This window comes from Notothenia coriiceps, unplaced genomic scaffold (genome assembly GCF_000735185.1).
Source record: "Notothenia coriiceps isolate Sejong01 unplaced genomic scaffold, NC01 NC01_scaffold00032680, whole genome shotgun sequence".
Taxonomy (NCBI): Eukaryota; Metazoa; Chordata; class Actinopteri; order Perciformes; family Nototheniidae; genus Notothenia; species Notothenia coriiceps.
Genome location: NW_011365381.1, coordinates 117,411 through 139,354, shown reverse-complemented (window position 1 = coordinate 139,354; position 21,944 = coordinate 117,411). Strand labels below are relative to the sequence as shown.

The following is a 21,944-nucleotide window of genomic DNA, read 5'->3' as shown; positions in this document are numbered from 1 at the left end:
TTTGTTTACATAGATGACCAAACCCACTGAGATAACTTAGGCTACAGTTTACCTCCCTGAGCTGACGTTATCTCTCTCAGTCCCACAGGAGAGGACTCTCCCTCTCCTTATTGTTGAAACAGCTAATCTCCGTTAGCTCCGAGCTAGCACCAGATGCTAACGACAACCCTGTAACTCTCTCAGTCTCTCTTTCTCTCTCTCTTGAATCGACCAGTGGCCTTTATTTATCATGATCAATGAACGAATCTACGAAACAATGACACCAGCCAGGCTCACCTTCATCTTTTGGGAACAGAAACATCGCCACTTCGGCAGACTTGACATTACTACAGCCAGCAGCAATGCATCGTTTCACCTGTGTTTTTCCTCCCTCTTTCTTCACTGTCGCCTCCATTGTCAGGTTTTCTCGTTTGGCAATCACTTCCAGTCGACTCCGACACACTTTCCAGGAAAATACTAGCTCAAAAACGTTGAGAAATTCGACTTTGAAAAAGAGAAAAAATGAACGGTGGTGAATGTAAACAGTGCGGCGGCGTCCATCTCGTGACGTCACGCAGTAGATTGCAAGCCACGCCCACGAAGGCGGAGGTCGACTGCAGATTTCCCCGGCAAATTCAAAACTCGTCAAATTCGTTGCTATTCCAACATCTTTTGATATGGGTTCCAATGGACAATTTTTGTCATTACTATACATATTAGCATAACAGATCATGCACAGGTGCACACTTCACAGGGTCTTTAACGCAGGTCACTCACCAAGATAGCTGCCCAGTTCTCCACTGGTTCTCCTCACACCACAGCTCAATTTCTCTCCGATGGCCGTTATTTCTTCTAATCCTTGGCTGCTCCTGGTCTCTTGGACGCCTAGCAGGCTCATAATTATAAGGTTGTGGTCCGTCATATGCATTCGAATATTCATGTTCAACTTCTTCTGTGTCGAAACTAGCATTGGGATCCATGTTTATTAATACGTTAGACCGGCCGCTCTCCCCCTTGTTTCCCCCATGTTACGTCACACGCGGGAGGTCACGTGCCGAGGCTTTTTTTATGCGGAAGTGAACATTTCTTACAAAAACGACGCCAGATGTCACTGTAGTGTATATTTCTGTATATTTTTTTGAAAATCTAGTGTATTCATCATTTTCCTACACATTTATTCACAGGTGTCTTTAACCTGGAAGTTGCTCTTTAAGTTAGGTAAATGTAGTATTTAATTAATTTGACTGACTTCTGCAATTATATATGGCTAAAGCTTTAAATCAGATGTTGACAAAACTAACATTCAGCCTATAAACAGCAACTAAAATGGTTTGGTGAAGAATCAGTTGTTTTAATTACTTGTAAAGTATCCTACAAAACATTTAAATATTGCTTTATCTAGAACAAACTACAAGGAATTCACTATCTGTATTACAAATTCAAAGTTGTATTTGAATTCTCATAATTATGAGGTTAGGATACTGAAGCCAATCTTCTGAGTGAATAAAATGTACAGCCAAGCCATGATAAACATGAAGCCTTTTGCTCAGATATTGCGTTTTGCGGCAGCACAGTTCAGGCAGTTGAAATGTATTCCCTGTGTGATGACACAAGAGTTCGTCCAAACCCTCCAGTATGTTTGCACAGCTACCTGGTTTTGGACTGGGGGAGTCAGTAAACAGGTAAAAATGCTACAAATAGAATCTACCCACTTAAGAATATAGTCTTGAGGGAGGGCAACCTGTCCCTGAGTCTGCGTCAGCACTGACCTTTTTGCTGTTTGCTAAAGGGATTTGATTTCAACTCGAGCTCTTTCGCTTACCCTTTTTTTTCCTTCAACATTTACACTTAAGCCATTTGAGGAGTATAAAATGGCAAATTTTTCCGTGAAGGCAAAGCTGAGGTAGTTCAGTCTTGGGCCAAGTGATATCAGGGCAGTGATAAGCTTATTCCAGCTATGAAATGCATTTTGAAGTTTGGATGTTTAAAGGTCTTGCCAAACACAAAATCAAGCTTGAATACAATTCTGACCTCTTAGATATTCATGTCTTTTATTGGGAGGACAGAGGTCAGGGTCAGTACAAAATACTGATTGAGTGACTTCAACAGTGCTTACCTGTTGTCACAAGTCCTCAAGCCACTAATGGATGTATTTATACTCTTTACTACTTCCTGCTGTGAACCCTTACTAAAAACCATTTGCAGTCATCTCCCCTTGGTTGCTTACAGACTCAAAATATCCATTCCTGTGAGTTGGACATTGACCGAACATCTCTCTACAACATAAACGTTCAGCCCCCATGAGCCTGCAGCACCCTCTGCTGGCATTACACTGGCACTTGCTGTTGGTATGGGATCAAAGTGATTGATATTTTCTGAAGATTATAATAAGAGTCAAAGCAAAACCTAGCACAAACGAAATTGTGGTTACAATCAGAATTGAAACTTAATGCAAATGTTTCTATAGCTCAGCTCTTTTCCACTAAACTGAGAAAATAAAAACAATATGTAAAGCTCCACCATGCATTACTTTCTAAACAAAGCTGAACAAATAGCAGATTTCCTTTGTGGGATCCAGTGTGGTTTTTGTGGTTGGGATATCATCTGATATCAGGCCAGCTGTAGAATGGGTGTCTGCAGGTTCAACAAGAGCCATGTTTGCTTTCACTGCTGTTCCAATCCAGTTCTGTTTATTAAGGTCTACATTTCATGGCACACTATATTTCATATGAACTATTACGTGGCTCAGCAGTTTTGATATAAGCCATAGGGACGAACACTCAGTCTTCAAAGACACACATCTGGTCAAACATCTGGGAAGCCTGTATTTTCAAAATGCATGAGACAGTCAGCTGCATTCCAGTTTTTCAAGATCACTCGGCATAATGGACTTTAGTGAAGTTTAGTTAGAAAAACGTGAAGAACAGCGTGCTTGACCCTTTTAAACTGTGTCTTCATTACTCTGTCAAACAAATAAGTATATAAACAAAAAATACATATCCCATCATGAAAGTCACAACAAAAGAGCAGTTTTTTTAGTTACCATCACTTTATTGTAATTGGTCATCCTACTGTATTCTAACGGAATGTCCAACAGAAATGCTAAGGAAAACATATTGTCTGATAAAATACAAAGAAACATACAGTAGACTGCTTACTTTCTACATGTTGCGTTATCATTCTTAAAGAAGTTTTCTGCTAAACTTACAGTTACATTACATCAAGATAAAGGTCCCAACTCCTTAAGTAAAACAACAGTGTGTAAGAGTGCCAATGAAATGATCATTCCCACAATCTGTAAACAATGCATGTTTATTTGAGCCCATTGTTATTTAAAGCTAAATCCTTTCCCCCTGTGACAGTCCATTGTAATCTGCACCGGAGGAAAGTTAAAGTCCAAGGTTTCCATGGTGTTTCCTTTGCTGGGACAATGTCTGTGTGCGCATGTGGTGCTTTGCTATGCTGTACAACAGCATTTCGCACCAATACCCATAATGCACTGTGGGAAAAGGTAACTCCCATTTTGTGTACCTGAAGGAAACCAGAGACGGAAACTACCAGGGAAGGCAGAAGAGGAAACAAAACCACAGCAAGAAGAACAAGAACGTTAAGACTGTGTGTTTGGATTATCCTTGTTTATAAGGAGCAAGTTGTTTTTGTTTTATGGTAAAGTGGATTTTCTGAGATCAATTCAAGACTTTTATAGGTACTTTTAGAGTTTGTTTCTCTACCTTTCTGGCACTTCAAAGGTGAGAGTGAGAGAAGTGGGACAGTCAGAGCAATGGGAGGAGCTGCAGGGTTCACCATGTATGGAATCCAGCTCTGTTCACATGGTAAATAGAGGGTCACATGGGGCCATAGTCTTGCGGAGTGGGGGGAAACGGGAGGGAAAGGAACAAGGAGAGAGTGAAGAGATACTCTGCAGGACTTTGGCCTGCCTCATGTGCAAGAGGCAGCACTTTCAACCTGAGTTTAGAGGATACTAGATCCCACTACAAAGAGGAATGAACAAAAGATTTAAGAGTGCCATGTTGAGGTCAAACTAAAACTTTGCCTCTACTGGGCCTGGATTTGACTTCCTTTGGATACTTTCCCTCTTCCCTGTGGGGGTGAAAGTTCAACAACTAATGCAATTTTGGTTGATGTAACTGAACACCCCTTACACACTTTATTCCATACGATTGAAGAGCCAAGATGCCCATCAACTTTACAGTAGTACCAGTGGAGGATGCAGAGGGTGACGGCAACAGTGCGGCTGCAGCTGTAAGCAGCAAACCTGTCAGTTTGGGCAACATTTTTGCCAAGGAAGATGACGAAGACAACCTACAAGGACCTCACTCAGGTAAGAATACATTGTAAACATGCTCATTCAGCTACACTAAGGGAGGACAGCTTTTAGCCGGAACTTATCACACCATACACTGGGTAAAAGAGAGGTGTGTATGTGCTTGATCAACTGTATGCTTCATTGGATAATGGAAAATGTAAAGAACTGATGAACGCTGACACAAGTTTCAGGATACATGTTTTGGCAGGCACATGATGCACACAACTGTTAAGTGCGACGTCGTTCAACTAGCAACAACTTGCAGGGCAGCTTGATTGGTGTGGTAGGAAGAGGGGGAGTGACTGTGTTGTTTTTACCTTCTGGTGTTCCTTCTTGTTCTTTATTGGATTTAGCCAAAGTCAATTTAGTTTAAGCTTCAGCTAAAGCGGTTTGAAACATTGTTATAGAAGATAATATATGAAATAAAGACAACAACATTCTACAGATGATGACACAACACACATGTCAAGGCCTCCCACCTGTTATTTATAAGAGTAACATAAACAGACAGAAAGAGATAGAAAAAGAACGACAGGGCATAACTTCATCTTCTGTATTTGTTTTGCATCTTGATTTGTGTTTCTGTTCAGTTTACATCACTCTATTTTTCATACATATGTCTGTTTTGCCGTGGTCATTTGGCATCTCTTGTATTTGTTGTATGCCTTGCTCAGCCTCTTGTTTTGCCACTGTTTCGTTATTCTTTCACTTTGAGATATATATATTTTTTTTATAGATTTGGGACAGTCTCATCCCTTGTCCACTTATTCACCTACCTCTTATATTTTAAGTATTATTAAAGGAAAGGCACAAAAGCTCTGTGGCTATAAAACATATCGAACCAAGAACACACATTTTTATTTGGAGAAGCACAACATTTTAATACTACAACTTTTATTTTGAAATGTTTCTGTAACTTTCAAGAGGAAACCCATGCTCACACAAAAACATTGATCTTGATTCAGCAGCTTAGCCCACTTTTTGGAACCTAACGCTGATAGTCAGTTTGAAGGTCATAGTCCTGGTAGTCTGTCTCAGATTTACTATTTTGGTTGCTATCAATGGCCTTACAGTTGTCTCTGTTCAAACTTGTCAGTCTTTCTAAGTATTGTGGCACCTGTTGAGTTGCCTAAAACTCCTTAAAATAAAAGGATTATGTCTGTATAAAAACTGCTGATGTCATAGAAAGTCACATTTCCCAATTATTTCTGCATGGTCACACTCACTTTACATGGACTTTATTACAGGTGGTTATGTATAATAATTTGTTTCAGTAGTATGGTGCATCACTTTGACCATAACTAATTAATAATGACTCACTAACTAACCAAGCACAAACCATAAACAGTCAGAAAACATGATAAAACCAGGTACTAATTTTACAATTATGTTAAATGTGAAAAAAGGTCATACTGACATTATTTCGCAAAATGTGGCTCAAATGCAAAGCCCTGGTTTTTAGCAAATGATACACTGTGCATTTTTATAAATATTTCTTTCAGTGTGATAAATGAAAGGCAAATACTCTATACTGATATATAATACCATCTAGCTTTGTATAGCCTACAATCATGGACATTATGAGGGGGCCCCTGACACAGACATGTAAAAGGCCTGACATCTCAGTCTAATATATATCTGTCTCTCACACACACACACACACACACACACACACACACACACACACACACACACAAAAACTGACCCCATTGACCTTCAGTCACTATGCTAATATTGGTGGTAGAAATACCTTCAACGTTCTGCTTGCAGAGACACGCTGTATTTAATGCAGCAGATACAAAGGTATCCTGACGCTTCAAAAGCTCTGGAACCTATACTTTTCCCATAATGCAACTTATCAATAGTTATTTTTCTCAAGATATAGTAAACCCCAGATGAACACCACAGCTGGTTTCATAGCCCTGTAATACTATTTTCTTCATAATGAGTGAGCTGATGGGAAATCTGTAGGATAAACTGACATGTTTTTTCCCACAAATTCCTTAAATCAACCTTTAATGTGACAATAATGCAATCCTTTATCCGTGGCAGTACATTGGGTACTTTCACTTTTGATGTGTTTCATTTTAAAGGTCGAAGTCACAGAACGTTCAGCGCTCAAAAGGTCACAAACACCCACGTATGCAGACACAGTGCTGATTAGACAAGATGTCATCAAGTAAACAATAACATCTCAGAACCATCATTTTCCAAAGCAGTGTCGTATGACGGGTGTCATGATTTGGGGCATTCAACTATCTGCCTGAAGTAGGATTCACAGGATGCACAACACATTTGTTTCAAGTTCTAAGAAACCGTTTTTTAAAATTTATAGATTTGAATCAAAGTCAAAGATTTGATGTTGGTAAAATATGCTTCATACAATGTTTCCTACCTCAAGATTGCTGTCTTTGACAATGATAGCTGGTTGACAATAAAGGTTCATCGCCATCATCTGAGATCAAATATAGGTAAAAAAATGCAAAACAAAAAAAGCACACTGACAACTACATAGATGACAACATGTAACAATCAAAGTTATAGTTAAAGGGGACCTTTTGTGCAAAATCCACTTTTTCATGTGAAACTATTCTGAAAGTTTCAGGAAAAAGCTTCTCTCACTTTTTGTTCTGATCCATTTATATAAAAACCTGTCTGAAAATGAGCTGATCAGATTTTGGCCACTTCGTGATGTCATAACATATTTTTGGGTTGTATAACCATTAGCCAATCACCAACCAAGGTAACCCCCCCCCACACACACACACACACTTTATCACCTGAATCTCCTCCTAGAGCACCATTGTGTTCTTTTTAACCAAATATCTCTCAGAGGAGCGTGGGGGGTGGCTCCTTATTTTCATTCTAAAGTAACAGAATCAGCACTTTGGAAACAGGGGGGATTATGGGATGCTACAATGATCTGTTTGGTATTTGGAGCCAAACACTTCGGAGACATGTTTTGTATATATCTGAGACCTATAATATATTGATGGAAAACGGTATAATAGGGGACCTTTAACAGAGAGGACGGAGTAAAACGTAGAGTAGGTTTATTCATTGTTTTTGGAATATGCTTATCTGCCAGAGAGTGACATGAGCTAACAGTTCTTCATGTTAGCCTCTTAATTTTGTCTTCAAAGTGCACTAGATTGTGGCATTTACTTCATATGATGTTTCCAAAGTCAATAAGTAATTGCCTTGGATAATTCTCATGTAAATATTGACTAAAATAATAATGATTCTGTCGTTACCATGTGTGATCAGCCCCATGTTAAGGGCCAGTCACTGGGTATTAATCACAGGACTTCTAGCAACAATAGCAAAGTGAGGAAAAGGATGTTGAATAGCATTGATGTCCATGTGTAAACCTGGTAGGGGTGGGCTTACTGCCAAGGGTTGATTGTCTCGAATAGAAGTTTACTTTTAGCCAAAACCCTTGTGACGTTTGTTTTGTTTTCAGTTGTGGAGTGCCAATAAAATGGTATGAATCTCACTCACTCTAAGATGTGCATGGTTAGCGTATTGGTTTGGTATAATCTTTGACTTCATTATGAAATCTATAATACCCATTTTGCAGCTTTGACTCTTTGCTGCAACATAGTTTTGACACTACTCTCATAATTCAAAATGGCAGCTGGCAGCAGTAACACATTTTTCAGACTATCTTTGGCTCATTATGTTGACCAACCCAATCCAACGTCTTTTGTGCTTTACATAAAAGATGCTGAAAAAACTAAAAAATAACTAAATCTTGTATGACTCAGCTTTCATGGGAAGGAAACACCCTCATAGCAAATGTCTAAAATAGTGCTGGTAAACTTAATTAATCACTTAACTTAATCTTGGCAAATAAAGTTAATCCGAAGCATCTCAATCCGGCTTAAACATTCAGTGATGCCATACACGTCGACCAAATTCATTTTAGTAATGTATCAACACATGCCAATCAATTCTCAGCATGTTCAAGAATTATTTAGCGTACATGTTGTGATGTGCTTGATTAAACTTAGCATCTTGAACACCCTGCTGTTGGATACAGAGAAAGTTGGACATCTGCTGGTTAACACAATTACCGCATCTGAAGCTTTTCATGATGTTAGATTTTGTGTAAAGCACATAAAAAAAAAACTATGTGAGTAAGAGAGAGATACTCACACCTTTTTTTATAGCCTATTGTGAATTAATGTAATTGCTGCAAACATTAATAAAGGAAAATCTCTTTCCGGAGCATTAAACAGAAAGATGAGGATGCGACTGAAGTTATAAGTAGATTATGTTAGGGTAGTTAGTTAGTTTGGAAGGTTAATGTTAGTGCTAGGCAATGAATGTTCAATAAAGGTCAACAGTCCAACAGACTGTTCGGAAATATCATGACATTGTTACAAGGAACATGACAATGAACCCACTATACACATTACTATTGACTGGAGATTGTTAACTACATTTTTATGTGTTTGAAAGACCTTCACGCCTAGCGTAGTCAGCCTATGATTCACCAGAAGGCATAAGCATGTATTAATCCATCAAATGACATAGTTTACAACATCTGACTTGACATTAATCAGGTGTTTCTAAATGTTTTTTTCTATTGTATTGCCAATATCTGTCTCAGTGTTCAGTCCTATATGTATATGACCCCCTGCCCCAGGAAGCCCCAGCTGACTTTTGAATTATGGAAATAAGATTTTCTCAGAAGTATCTTGTTCTTTTTGAATAAATACATTGATGAGTGTAACAAACAGTGAGTGACATAGATACAAAATACAACCATTCCCTGTGAGGCAGAGAAGTTGACCTACTTCCTTTGTTCAACCAAATATATTGTATTCTTTCATGGGTACAGAGTAAGTGCAGAATGACACCAAGCTAGCACTGATTACAGAACTAACACTGACATGTCCTTAACCTAATTCACACTGGGGTTTTAGATTTTACATAAAGCTCCTTTCAGTGTGTTTAAAGGACAAACATTTTGGCTTGGAGCCCACCGAGGGACTTCCCAACTAAACATTGCATGCTAGATTTTGTTACAATGTTCACATGTCATGTGCATCCACAGTACACTATTCTTATTATAAAATGCCTTTCATTGATTTCTTAACCACTCACAGTTGAGGCAATGAAAATGTGCCATCAACAGTCACAGTGTCATCTAGTGTGATAAAATACCAAACTTAATAAACTGAGACCAATGCATGACGACCGGGGCAAAATATACCAAATTGAGAAGCAGTTGTCTTTACAAAAGCTGATTGTAGCAAAAAATTCTAAACTTTGGGAAGAGGCTTCATTTCTCTGTCTTGACTTTGTAATAAAAATGATTTACAAAAAATAGCTAATATAAAATGGATGATACAGGTGTGTAGAGCCAGAAGATTAATGCTCATTGGTCCTATTCCTCATGCTGCTTTTCACAAACAAAAATTGCAGATACATGGCTAACACGGGCAAGGGAAATGGTATCTTATGACAGCATCAGAAGAGTTCAAAATAGTAGCAGGATTTATTAATACATTTGCATAGCAAAACACTACATTATCAACGGTACTGATGATTTTTCTTTAGGTTGATATTCTGGTAAAGGTGAAACAAAATGAGTCAAAAGTGCTGGTGTCTCCCTCAAAACGTTATTGAGAATGGGAAAACAATCTACACAGTAGCATTTTATAAATATGGCTAATATACAGAAATAACCCCACTGTATGTACTGCTAAAATGCATCTTAATAACACGGACAAATACAAAATTTCGGAACTAAAGTTAACTGACATATCTGTACATATACTTTATATCCAATTATTATGTTTTATCTAACGTTAGCTTAATATGTTGTGCTGAGTGAATCACAGCTTTTGTTTCTGGTTTGCTTTGGTTTATTGACAAATTTGCATAGTGTATAAAAGTTAAACATGGAGATTTTGAAACATCTTATTACAGTTTGTATTTATCTGCTGCCAGTTATATGCATTTGAAATGTTAACACTGCGTTGCTAGCGGAAACTAGCTTTAGCTGTGTGAAAATTAGGTAACATTTCTAGCAAATAGCAGGATATTTTTCAACAAAACCATCGGCTCAAAATGCTCTTACCAGACAACAGCAATGACTTTCATTTTGCATGCATGTTTTACCAAACCTCCACAACTTTTCCAGATACAACACAAGAACTGATGATCCTGCCGCTTTTCCTTCGCTGCTCCATCAATAGACCATCAATCTTACATTTTTCCCGTGTTTCCTACTAGGTGATAACAGTCAAAAAGAGTCCACTCCCTTCATCAACTCAGACGATGACGGAGAACAATATTATGATGGAAAGAACATGGCCCTGTTTGAGGTAAGACAAAAAACATGTTTCTCCATATGTAGTTTCACAGTGTTTAAAAATGTCAAAACATTGGATGTTGTACAAAATAGTTTTCATTCCATGCATTGTCCACTAAGCTGCTATTTTTAAAGCAAATTCATGTTGCATTTTATCTATGGTATAGGCACAGTATGACACCTGTCCATTTGTGCTTTAATATTTCATTCATGCATGTCCCTCTGTCTCTCCGCAGGAGGAAATGGAGAGTAATCCCATGGTATCATCTCTTCTCAGCAGGCTGGCCAACTACACCAACCTGACCCAGGGTGTTCGGGAGCACGAGGAGTACGATAACGAGGATGGGATCAGGAGGGTCGCGGTCACGGTATGGACCTGACTTTTGTGCTGGGATAAATTTGAATATTGAAAATGACAGGTGTAACTTTTTTTAAATCCCGACTAATCTTCCTGTAGTTATACCTGAAAAACATGTCTGATGTAGTTTACATGAGTATCCTTGTTGAGAGTTGTTTTTATTTCCATCTCTGGTTTATTGTCTTTACATTGAAATTGGAGTATCTTAGATGCTTTAGTAAAGCGGCATTGGAAAATGTATGGTATTGAACTATTAGTTATCTAATTTTCAGCAATTGTTAAAATTGGCAGTGACTTTAGGTTAAGGAAATAGAATGAGTTTCAGCTAAAATAATTCCTTCTTTTTAGTTTAGCTGACTATTACAAGTTTGAGAACAGTTAACTGCATACTTGGATCCTGGGGAGGATATCACGAGGAGACGAGGCAGCTCCTTAATATCTTCAAAGAATGGACTTTATTGTGAGAAAGTCGGGCAATGTCCCATAAATCTTTCATCTTGTAAGATTTGTAGATTTTGTATTGCCTACAAGTACAAAGCGGGCAGCAGAATATCTATCGGGGTAATCTTTATGGTACTAATGTTTATGTATGTCATGGCTGTATGGTAAAAACACAACCTTACAAACTGCTAAAAACATTCAAAAGAGCTTATAGGAGGTTCTTTTTAGTATTTAAGGAAAGTTTTCTTTTAAAAGTCTAGTTCTTTAATAAGCAACCATAAATGATGTTGGCTCTGAACTTTTTGATGATATCAGTAGGCTCCTGCATAAAACCATGTTAATGATTCATCAAATAGAACAAAAACAAAGCTAATAAGGGGCAAAACTGGGTTACATAGCAAGATAAAGGGGAGTTATTTTGAGACCGATAGCAAGAGATAAGAGATTCTGACCTTTTTTAAATATATCCTTTTTGAATCACTTGAGGTTCATGTGACACACTCAGGATCTTTCAGAAAGTGAGAGTGGTTAGCATAACAAAAACAGAATACATTACTAGTTAAACCAAACATACATGAATTAATGTGACACTTTCTTCGAGCCCCAGAACTGTATCCTTGTTCACTTTCCGTAGTTTTCTCAAACGTTCGAATCTTGTTTCTTTGATGATACCTCGATAAGTGTAAATCAACCTCTAGCGAAGTCACAAGATTAGTTACACCTCCTTTGTCCTGAGACCGCTATGTGGAGCGAATTGCCCCGCTCTGTGTGGGAAAAAATCCTAGAATTACCAACATTTGACCAGTAATTATGTCAAGGTCATGACCAGGAAGGACACTTTCCTTTTGCTCAAACTTGACTCATCTCAAAGAGAGTGTAACAGAATCTGTCCTCACCTCTAGATTTGTAAAGCAGAAGTTCAGACTGGACAGTAAACTTACCCTCAGCTTAGAGAGGCAAGCTAAGTTTAAATCTTTGTTCCCATTAGACAAAACACCCACTAACACCCACTTACGTCCGTTTTTTTGTCTTCTGTGGGAAATGTTAGAATCTTCCTTTATTCCACAACAAATACCTACTTCAGTTGTCACAGCTATTTATCTGTTCAAGGAGAACACTCATTTTCACCCATTTTCAAGCGCAATGCTTTGTGACATTTGTTGTGGATATATAGTAAATAAAATGAAAGAAACTTGGCCAATTATTATCCTTTATTGACATACAAAACATATGATTCATATATTCTGCTTAAATCCACCAGGCTTCTTTGACCGTAACAGTAATTTACATTACTGATCAATGTCAAACACACTATCACAGAGACAAAATAGACTAATCCAAAACATCTTCAGAACGAAAGACTGAATAAGTAACCAATATAAAAATTGAGTAACCACTGTTAATCCTGTTTTCCAGCATGTTCACAAAAACAAAAGGCATACTCATCTACTGGCCTACTTTAATTAAAACCCGCATATATCCACTTATTTTGGTGGAGAAAGGTTTGTCTGTGGTGTGCATGGAAGAACTGATGATGTTTTAGTGAAACCCGCCCCCTGATTAATAGCTGTGACAGAGATCCGAGACCAAAAGGAAAAAGACAGACCATGCAGGGAAAATGAGGGGGAGAGAAACAGACACAAGAGGAAGATAGACTATCTCAAGGGAGAAGATGTGGGATATCTGGAGATCTACATCAGGCACTTCACAGTATTTAGGCACACAACTGAGCGCAGTGGAGAAAGCACAGGACAAAGTATTTGTATCTCGGAAAATGGTATGTACTCTTACGTTTGTTTCAAGTAGTATAGATATATATATGTATGTGATTGTGCAGTGTAATGCACACTTTACTTATTTAAGAATCTAGGGTTAATGATATTTAAACCGTAGGAGGTTAAACAGTGACTTTATACTTTGAGATGCTCTTTGGACAATATTTCTCTGGAAAGCTGTGGCTCAGTAGTTTAGTGTGCTGGTTCAAATCCCGCTGCAGTCAGCATGCCGCTGTGTCCTTGAACAAGACGCTTCAACCCAAATTGCTCTTGTGGGGAGCGCCCGCGGTATTGAATGTGTGTATGTCGCTTTGGATGATAACAAGTGACATGTACTGTAATGATTATATTTAATTTCTTATTTTATTTCACAGGAATATTGTGTCTATTTGTGATTAGATGCGATAATTTGCAAGAAAACTTCAAAGTAATAGTTTTAATGCCAAAATATCAGACGGCCAGTGGATACAATTGCAGTAGTAAAGGTATTGCAATATATTAATTGATAAAAACTGTATCACAATACATACATTATTGTATTACAAGATTCGATCTTTTCTTCTTATCAAGTTTGACTTCCATCTTTTCCCCCCCACTTTAGTTGAGAGAGCTTGTGGAAATGTAATATTTTTGTCCAGCAGATCAACTTTTTAAAGGGTTACATTTATATTATTTATAACATCAGTCTTTTTCTTATGTGTCTATCCCCAGGTCCCTCAAATGGGAACCTTCATTGGAGTTTATCTGCCCTGCATGCAGAACATCCTGGGCGTGATTCTCTTTTTGCGTCTCACCTGGATCGTCGGCACCGCAGGAATTCTAGGATCCTTCGCCATCGTCTCCATGTGCTGCATCTGTGTAAGTTATTTATAAATACAATAGCTAAACATTGACTTCCTGCTGAAAGTGTTGCAGGAAGTTGGAAGAAATATTGTGTAAAAGTTGGGAAAGTAATCCCACTTTTGAAATGATATGCAATGCATCACGACAGCTTGGTAAGTGACCACAAGCATCAATATGAACACACTTATTTTAACCCAAAACCACCATCATCTCTTGCTTTCACTAAGAAAGAAGAGCTGCTTATGGAAATAACCATTGCCATACAATGAACAGTTCACCCTGGTTGACAGCTGAGCCGGGAGCAATCCCCCCCCCCCCCTTCACGGAGAACACAGCAAGCACTAAGAAGCCTTACCAGCTGTGAGAAGGGCTGCGGAGTGCCACTTTCATGTGGCACAGCATATTGTTTAGGTCTATTATCGATGGAAACCAAAATCGGAATCAATTCAGATTTTGTTGCACTAACTACAAAGATGTTTGTAACATACAGTACTCAACGTAAGTTATTAATACTTAATAACGTACTTATTTTAACCATTGCAAATATAATCTTTTCTTAAACGTCAAAAAGGAATGTTCCCACGGCCATGTACGTAACTCACAGCTGATCTTGTGGAGTCTATTTCACTTCCATGCACATTGACATTTTAAGTTAAGATATGTAAACAGTGATGCCAAAGGTTTCTGATGAACCATCCCTATATGATGGATATGAGAATGTGCTTTCATTTCACAGTTTTTCCTCAAAATGTGGCATTACTGTGAATGAAGGAAAGACAAACAAGCAGAGTCTCTCTTGGCCATAAGTGCCTGAACCGGGTAGCGATATACGTCGGAGTTTAAGTCTGAAATTGACGAATGGCTCACCAACTGAAAGCCAATCAATACCCCCTCCTCCGAATTTATGGTGTTGATTTATAACGGCTTTACAGTAATCTGTATGCTTAAACTCAAACGAGGGTCCTCATACAAGCAGGAAATGTGTGTCTTATTTACAACCGAGGTTCGTACGTCAGTAGCTCCACTGCCAAACAGAGAGTTGACTGTTTGCAAAGTTTGAACTTCAAATGCTCAGCACTCATGTGATGTGAACAGTCTGCACTTAACACACTCCTACAATATATATTATATATAGCCACTCTGACTGGCTCTGATGACTTAGACCAGAGACACTGACGGAGGCTATGTGATGTTGGTGCTGCTGTTAGATTTGGCTTCTGGTTAAGGCTGGGTATTTAACAGCAATATTTAGACATATAATGCCTAAAATGTGTTTATTGCACTAGCATTTTGTTCTTGTTCCGGAAAAAATGTGTGCTTTTTAAAATTTAAATAGCATAATGAAAACCTTATTTTGAATATAGACATTCAAATAAACTTTAATTTAAATACTTATCAAATAATGCTGTTATAAACCATAGTTGTGTATAGCATTTTATTCAAACAAATGTCTCGAACAGTAATATTAACTTTTGAAAAGTCCTTCTGTCTCTCCTCGACCTCAGTCATTTATAAAATGACTCAAAGTTAGGTCACCAAACCATAAAAACATAAAATCGCACCCAAAACTATGCTGTAATCAGTGATAAAAATAGACTTTAAAGTGTGAAAAAATAAAAATGTTAATTTTGTAGCAAGTTTAAATAAAGTTATGGCAGTATAAGATCATAATATTCAATGTAAAAACCCAGCTTTTTAAAAGCATGTTCTTCTTGCACAATTAGTACAGTGCATTCTGTACACTAATCTCTTTTGCTTCACCCATTACTTAACGTCGCTCGTCTTTCTTTCCACACAGACCTTGCTTACGGCCATATCAATGAGCGCCATAGCAACCAATGGAGTTGTCCCAGGTACATTTTGAATTCTTGCTATCATGATCTTTTACTATTCCACTGCAATTTTTCAAATGCAATGGCTTGCAACTGCAGATGCATACAACGATGCCCTATTTTCCTGTACTGTAATTTATTTGAAAAATGCAAACCCCATAAAAATCTCTTGCATTGCATTCTGCCCAGAGTAATTTTTGCCATCAGCCTCTGTAGGCATCACAGAGCTCCAACAACCTTTATCAGTAAGATAACATAACGTGTCTGTTGAGTGAGAGACAAACACAGGACAAAAAGTCTGTCATTCACTCCTACTTCTGTCACGCTGAATGTATCTGAGAATAAGGTATGACTGATGTTGAATAAGATCAGAAGTCAAAGCTTTTCTCAAAAAAAAATGTGTTACTAAACTTTTACAAAATAAAAATATCAAGGAAAATCTTTTGTAGTAACTAACCAGGATTTATTTTTCCAAAGCCGGTGGCTCGTACTACATGATCTCCAGATCGTTGGGTCCGGAGTTTGGAGGGGCTGTGGGTCTCTGCTTCTATCTGGGAACCACCTTCGCTGGATCTATGTACATACTGGGCACCATAGAGATTCTGCTGGTATGATCAACACTCCACTTCCACACGCTTCCACATATGAAAATCAGTCACATCATTTATATTGAAATTATATTGACACTCTCTTTCTTCTGTCTTCTGCTGCCAGACATACATTATTCCAACAGCAACGGTGTTTAAAGAGGGCGAAAGTGCAGCGATGTCCAACAACATGCGTGTCTACGGCACGTGCTGCCTGCTCCTCATGGCTCTGGTAGTGTTTGTCGGAGTGAAGTAAGTATTCACTTACACAAATTACGTAGGTTTTATTCCAGTTGACAATTCAAAGAGATGTAATGGCATATTCCGTAAGACTCTCATGCATTCTTTATTCATTTCAATTATTTATGTTCCTATAATATGGCCTTAAAACACAGACTGATGTGTTTCCCTTCTTTTTGCAGGTATGTGAACAAACTGGCCCTGGTGTTTCTGGCCTGTGTCGTTCTTTCCATCATGGCCACTTATGCAGGAGTCATCAAGACATTAATCGAACCACCAGAGTTCAAGTGAGTTCCTGAAATCTAAATAAAAATGTCTCATTAAACACTGACATGTTTTCATTGTGCTGTTTTAATGTCTTTGAAGAGAACAAAGATAAGTGGTGAAGATATCCTGAAAATCAGTAGATTGAATTTGTTTAGGGAGGCGTTTAGTTTGGTTTCTATATTATGCATTTCGCTGCACATTGCTGAGATCGTATAACTCCAGCCTGTTTCTCCAAAACGGAATCGTGCCATCTACTGTAGTTGATACATTAAAGGTAGGGTAGGTAAGAATGGAGAAACCAGCTCGAGTAAGCTAGAATTTTGAAAGTACACAACCGAAAAAAATCTGCCCCTTCCTTCAGACTTCCTTACAGAGCCCCTCCTCCAACACACACACAATGCACACATGACCAATGAGGGCACGAGATAAGTTTGTGCACGAGATGGAAGGCTGACAGGCAGGTAGGCCATCCAGTTATCTGCCGCGGGCCGAGGCAGATAATTGGACTTGCTTTTTACAGCGACACGGCTTCCACAGATGAAATATTTGTATATATTTATTGTCAACGCATTTAATTTATTCATTGCTATCGGGATGTTAAGAGGATTCCATGGAATATAACAAAGTGTTTCTGAAGTGAATTACCTACCCCACCTTTAACAATAGATTCATGCCTAATACAACCCCTTTTCAAGACATCTAACATTTCCCTATAACGCTTACTGTCTAATACAACTTTCATATCATTGCCAAAACTCAAGTATGTGAGGTGCTCTAGAAAAAAATATATGTATTAAGTATTCCACATTTCAATGTAGGTCAATTTGTTATTTAATAGGATTTGTTTTACTCTCTGGAAAAAGAAAAAAAACGATCTGAGATTTTGGATCATGGCTATTTTTTATCCAATCAAATGTTCTAAATAGCAGCGTTTCATTATCTGTCCATACTAGGTTCATAGGTACATCAACCTTTTTAAAACCACTCTCAAATGAAAAAAATCCACTTTATCTATTTACACTTCTCAGTAGTTCTAAAGCATCTATGTCCCAGAAATGTACCTCAAGATATACAGCTGCTTTTATCTAACTCCACTACACTGTCCTCTCTTCATCAGCGTCTGTCTGCTTGGAAACCGATCTCTGAAGAACGAAATGATTGAAACATGCGCCAAGACAGAGGTTATTAAAAACATCACGGTGATCACTGAGGTGTGGAGCCTCTTCTGTGACAGTGAATATTCAAACGCGACCTGTGACGAATACTTCACCTTAAACAACCTGACGGAGCTACGGGCCATACCCGGGCTCCTGAGCGGAGTCATTAAAGGTGAGGAGGTGGAGAGGAAGGAGCCTCAAGATATTTATTGCCCCTAGAGAAAAAAAGGAACTCTGATGTTCATATGGCTAAAGATATGTTTTCTTTCCATCAGACAACCTGTGGGGCGACTATGGGCCAGCTGGTACATACATAGAGAAGAAAAGCCAGCCTTCCATAGAGGAAACCCAGGACACCACCGATGATGTGTATAAGCCCTACGTCTTCAATGACATCAGCACCTACTTCACTCTGCTGGTGGGAATATACTTCCCCTCTGTGACAGGTACATCAAAAAACGTTTTATCAATAAGAAATGATTGTGATACAACATTCTATAATATGACCATACTCTGAAATAAGAAGTAAAGCATGACGAGCATTTCTATGACATGCATTACATTTTTTTTTTAGTACTCAAGTACATTAACACCTTTCCTTACGTTAATTAAAAAACGTTAACGCCTAGGTGCCATGCATGCACATATGCTGCGTACCCCATCCTCAGTACTCCTTTTGGTAATTGTCTCAAAAGAAACATAGATTTCATCATGTACAAAACACACAACTTGATTTTTATCTCACATATTCTGCTTCATTTCATACTTTTTGCTGTTGAGCCATTCAAAAACAAATTCAAAATTGCTTTTATTGCCGCACACAAAGGGAGGCATGCATCTGCATTAATAGGGCTTAGTAACAACATAAGTTATATTCATATGCCAAAAAAAATAAAAATCCCATTTCTTAAGTTTTAGGATGATGACAGAGATTTGAAGCTTAACATATAAAAACTTGTAACCATCAGTGAAGCTCTGTTTGATTGATGCCTCTGCTTTTTTCCCCTTCCTACTGTGTATTGATACTGTTTTTTTTGTAGGTATAATGGCTGGTTCTAACCGGTCTGGTGATCTCAGAGATGCTCAGAGGTCCATCCCAATCGGAACCATTATGGCTATTCTCACCACCTCTTTCATCTGTATCCTCTTTCTGCACGTGTGCAGCTGATACAGTTTATACAAACTGTAGTGTCAGTTGATGATAGAGAGCAGCCAAACGTGTATCTTTCAGCTTTATTTGTATGAATGTGTATTGTAATGTCACAGGTCAGGTTTGATACTGCAAAATGAATAAAACATTTTTTGTTTCCATCTTAACTTCATGCTCAGACATCTCCTGTGTGGTCTTGTTTGGAGCATGTATTGAAGGAGTGGTGCTGAGAGACAAGTATGATTTATGTGTTTTGTTTTTTTTTATGAACTTCTACTTCTATAGTGAAACAAATGATGGCTAGACACTTTGAATCAAATTCAGTCTAAACCTGTCGTCCAAAATGAGCTCTGTAAATACATTCGATTGATTGATTTTGGGTGATTCAGGTTTGGTTACTCCGTAAAGAAGAACCCAGTGATTGGCATTCTGGCCTGGCCGTCACCCTGGGTGATTGTGATTGGCTCGTTTTTCTCCTGCTGTGGGGCGGGGCTTCAGAGCCTCACCGGCGCCCCCCGTCTGCTGCAGGCCATCGCTCGGGACGGCATCATCCCGTTCTTACAGGTCAGTGTTTGAAAGATCTTTGTTTTTCACATGATGCTGTCCTGTGGGCTTTCAAAATTAAGCATCACCCAGACACAAAGAGGGTTTGTTTGACTATTTTTAATTTTAAGCCGTTTACACACTTTCAAATACAGATTTAGACCGATTTCTAATCTCAATTAAAACCTTAAAAAGCTGAAAGAAAGAGGGTGTTGTATGCTGTTCAGATTTTAAAGTCCCCTGAAGCAATATTATATGTGATATTGAGCTACACTGAACAAAAATATAAACGCAACACTTTTGTTTTTGGTCCCATTTTTCATGAGATGAACTCAAAGATCTAAAACATTTTCTATATACACAAAATAACCATTTCTCTCAAATATTGTTCACAAATCTGAAAAAAATCTGTGATAGTGAGCACTTCTCCTTTGCCGAGATAATCCATCCCACCTCACAGGTGTGGCATATCAAGATGCTGATTAGACAGCATGATTATTGCACAGGTGTGCCTTAGGGTGGCCACAATAAAAGGCCACTCTGAAACGTGCATTTTTGCTTTATTGGGGGGGGTCTGGGGGGGTCCGAAAACTAGTCAGTATCTGGTGTGAGGGTTAGGATTAGGGTTAGGGTTAGGGTAATGTTGTGAATCGAGTGGCCTGTGTTCATCGTCCATAACATACGCCTGCCCATACCATAACCCCACCACCACCATGGGCCACTCGATTCACAACATTACCCTAACCCTAACCCTAACCCTAATCCTAACCCTCACACCAGATACTGACTGCATCTTAAATTAAATTAGTTGACAAGATTTTACAAACACTATATGTCAAAAAATTCATTAATGATAAACAAATGAGGTTTATATCAGGAACCTCTGAACCCAGGGCCAGACTATTACATGCTCCCGAAAATACACAAAGAAAGACATAAATGGTCCTTACCTTATGAAATTCCTCCGGGCAGACCCATTATATCTGATTGTAGCAGCGAGACTTACCGCACGGCCGAGTTCATTGATTTTTACCTCAATCCACTTTCCATCATCCACACAAGGACGGGTTTCCTAATGAAACACAAAATATTGTAACAACCAACACCAAAAAACGCGGCCGTTGGTTCCTCAAAATAACGACTGTTTTCTTTTAGGACACTTGGACATACAAACCCCCCAGGGTCCGTACCAACATAAGGAAACGAACCTAGGTTCATTCTGACCGTCCAAAGAACAAAAAAGATTACGCGTAATATGAACGCCCAGAAACAAATTTACAGGCAAAAAGGATATTACAACTTCAACCCGTAATTATTGAAACTGATCAAATTGCGACTGACCCTTATACATCACTATTTCCGTTAAACCTCCTCTGGTTTACCCAAAGCAGACAGTTGCAAGATTTTCTTGCTCACATGGGAGATCTCTAGTACGAGGTTTTCGCAAAACATCGGTAAAACCTTCAGGAGAACAATTATTATAAGATACCTTGGAGTTTTCGACACTAATTGTTTAAGGGCGTATTCACACTAACGCTACCACCGAACAAGACACCTCTTCCGTACCCACAGCCTGAGAAATTTTTTAATGAAATTCGTAGTTAAACACAACAAAATAGCTTTTAATAAGGACTACATCCCACCACAGTCTTTAGGGTGCTCCACATCGACCACTACCTAAAATCACTCTCCTAAACAACACATAAGTACCACTACTGTTTATCTAGTTTAGGAGGAACCACCTCTTGGTGTGCGGGGTCTACGTAGCCTATAGACTTATTATACACCTTCAGGGAAAATCCCTCCTCTGTCCCGGTCTCCAAAGGGTGAGACGGTAATTTTTACAAGAGATCCGACCTGCTTGAAGAAAGGGTACGGTCATGGAAATAGACGTCCTTCTTGAGAAGGTAATTCAAGTTTTAGTAAAGGCAAAGTTTAAATTAGAGGTTATTAACATTATTAGGAACAGACCAGAAAAACATAGTCCCACCAAATGCTTATCAAAATACCGAACATACGAAGAACCTACAGATACAAACACATATTCGGATGGATGCAGGTAACACTTATTGAACGCAGGACTCAATATAACTCAACCACAAAATTAGACGAATTTTTCA

The 21,944-nt window shown here is 38.5% G+C and overlaps 1 protein-coding gene across 1 annotated transcript; it reads left to right on the top strand.

Annotated features, from left to right (window-relative positions):
* Positions 1-3,515: 3,515 nt before the first annotated feature.
* Positions 3,516-19,857, top strand: LOC104961058 (solute carrier family 12 member 7-like). Its single transcript, XM_010789263.1, has 13 exons — positions 3,516-4,321; positions 10,553-10,644; positions 10,868-10,999; positions 13,917-14,063; positions 15,847-15,901; positions 16,358-16,488; positions 16,595-16,719; positions 16,890-16,994; positions 18,092-18,303; positions 18,407-18,577; positions 19,172-19,270; positions 19,461-19,518; positions 19,671-19,857. Exons 1-13 carry the CDS (start codon positions 4,174-4,176, stop codon positions 19,855-19,857), a joined length of 1,662 nt encoding a protein of 553 aa, XP_010787565.1. The 5' UTR covers positions 3,516-4,173.
* The last annotated feature ends 2,087 nt before the right edge of the window (positions 19,858-21,944 follow it).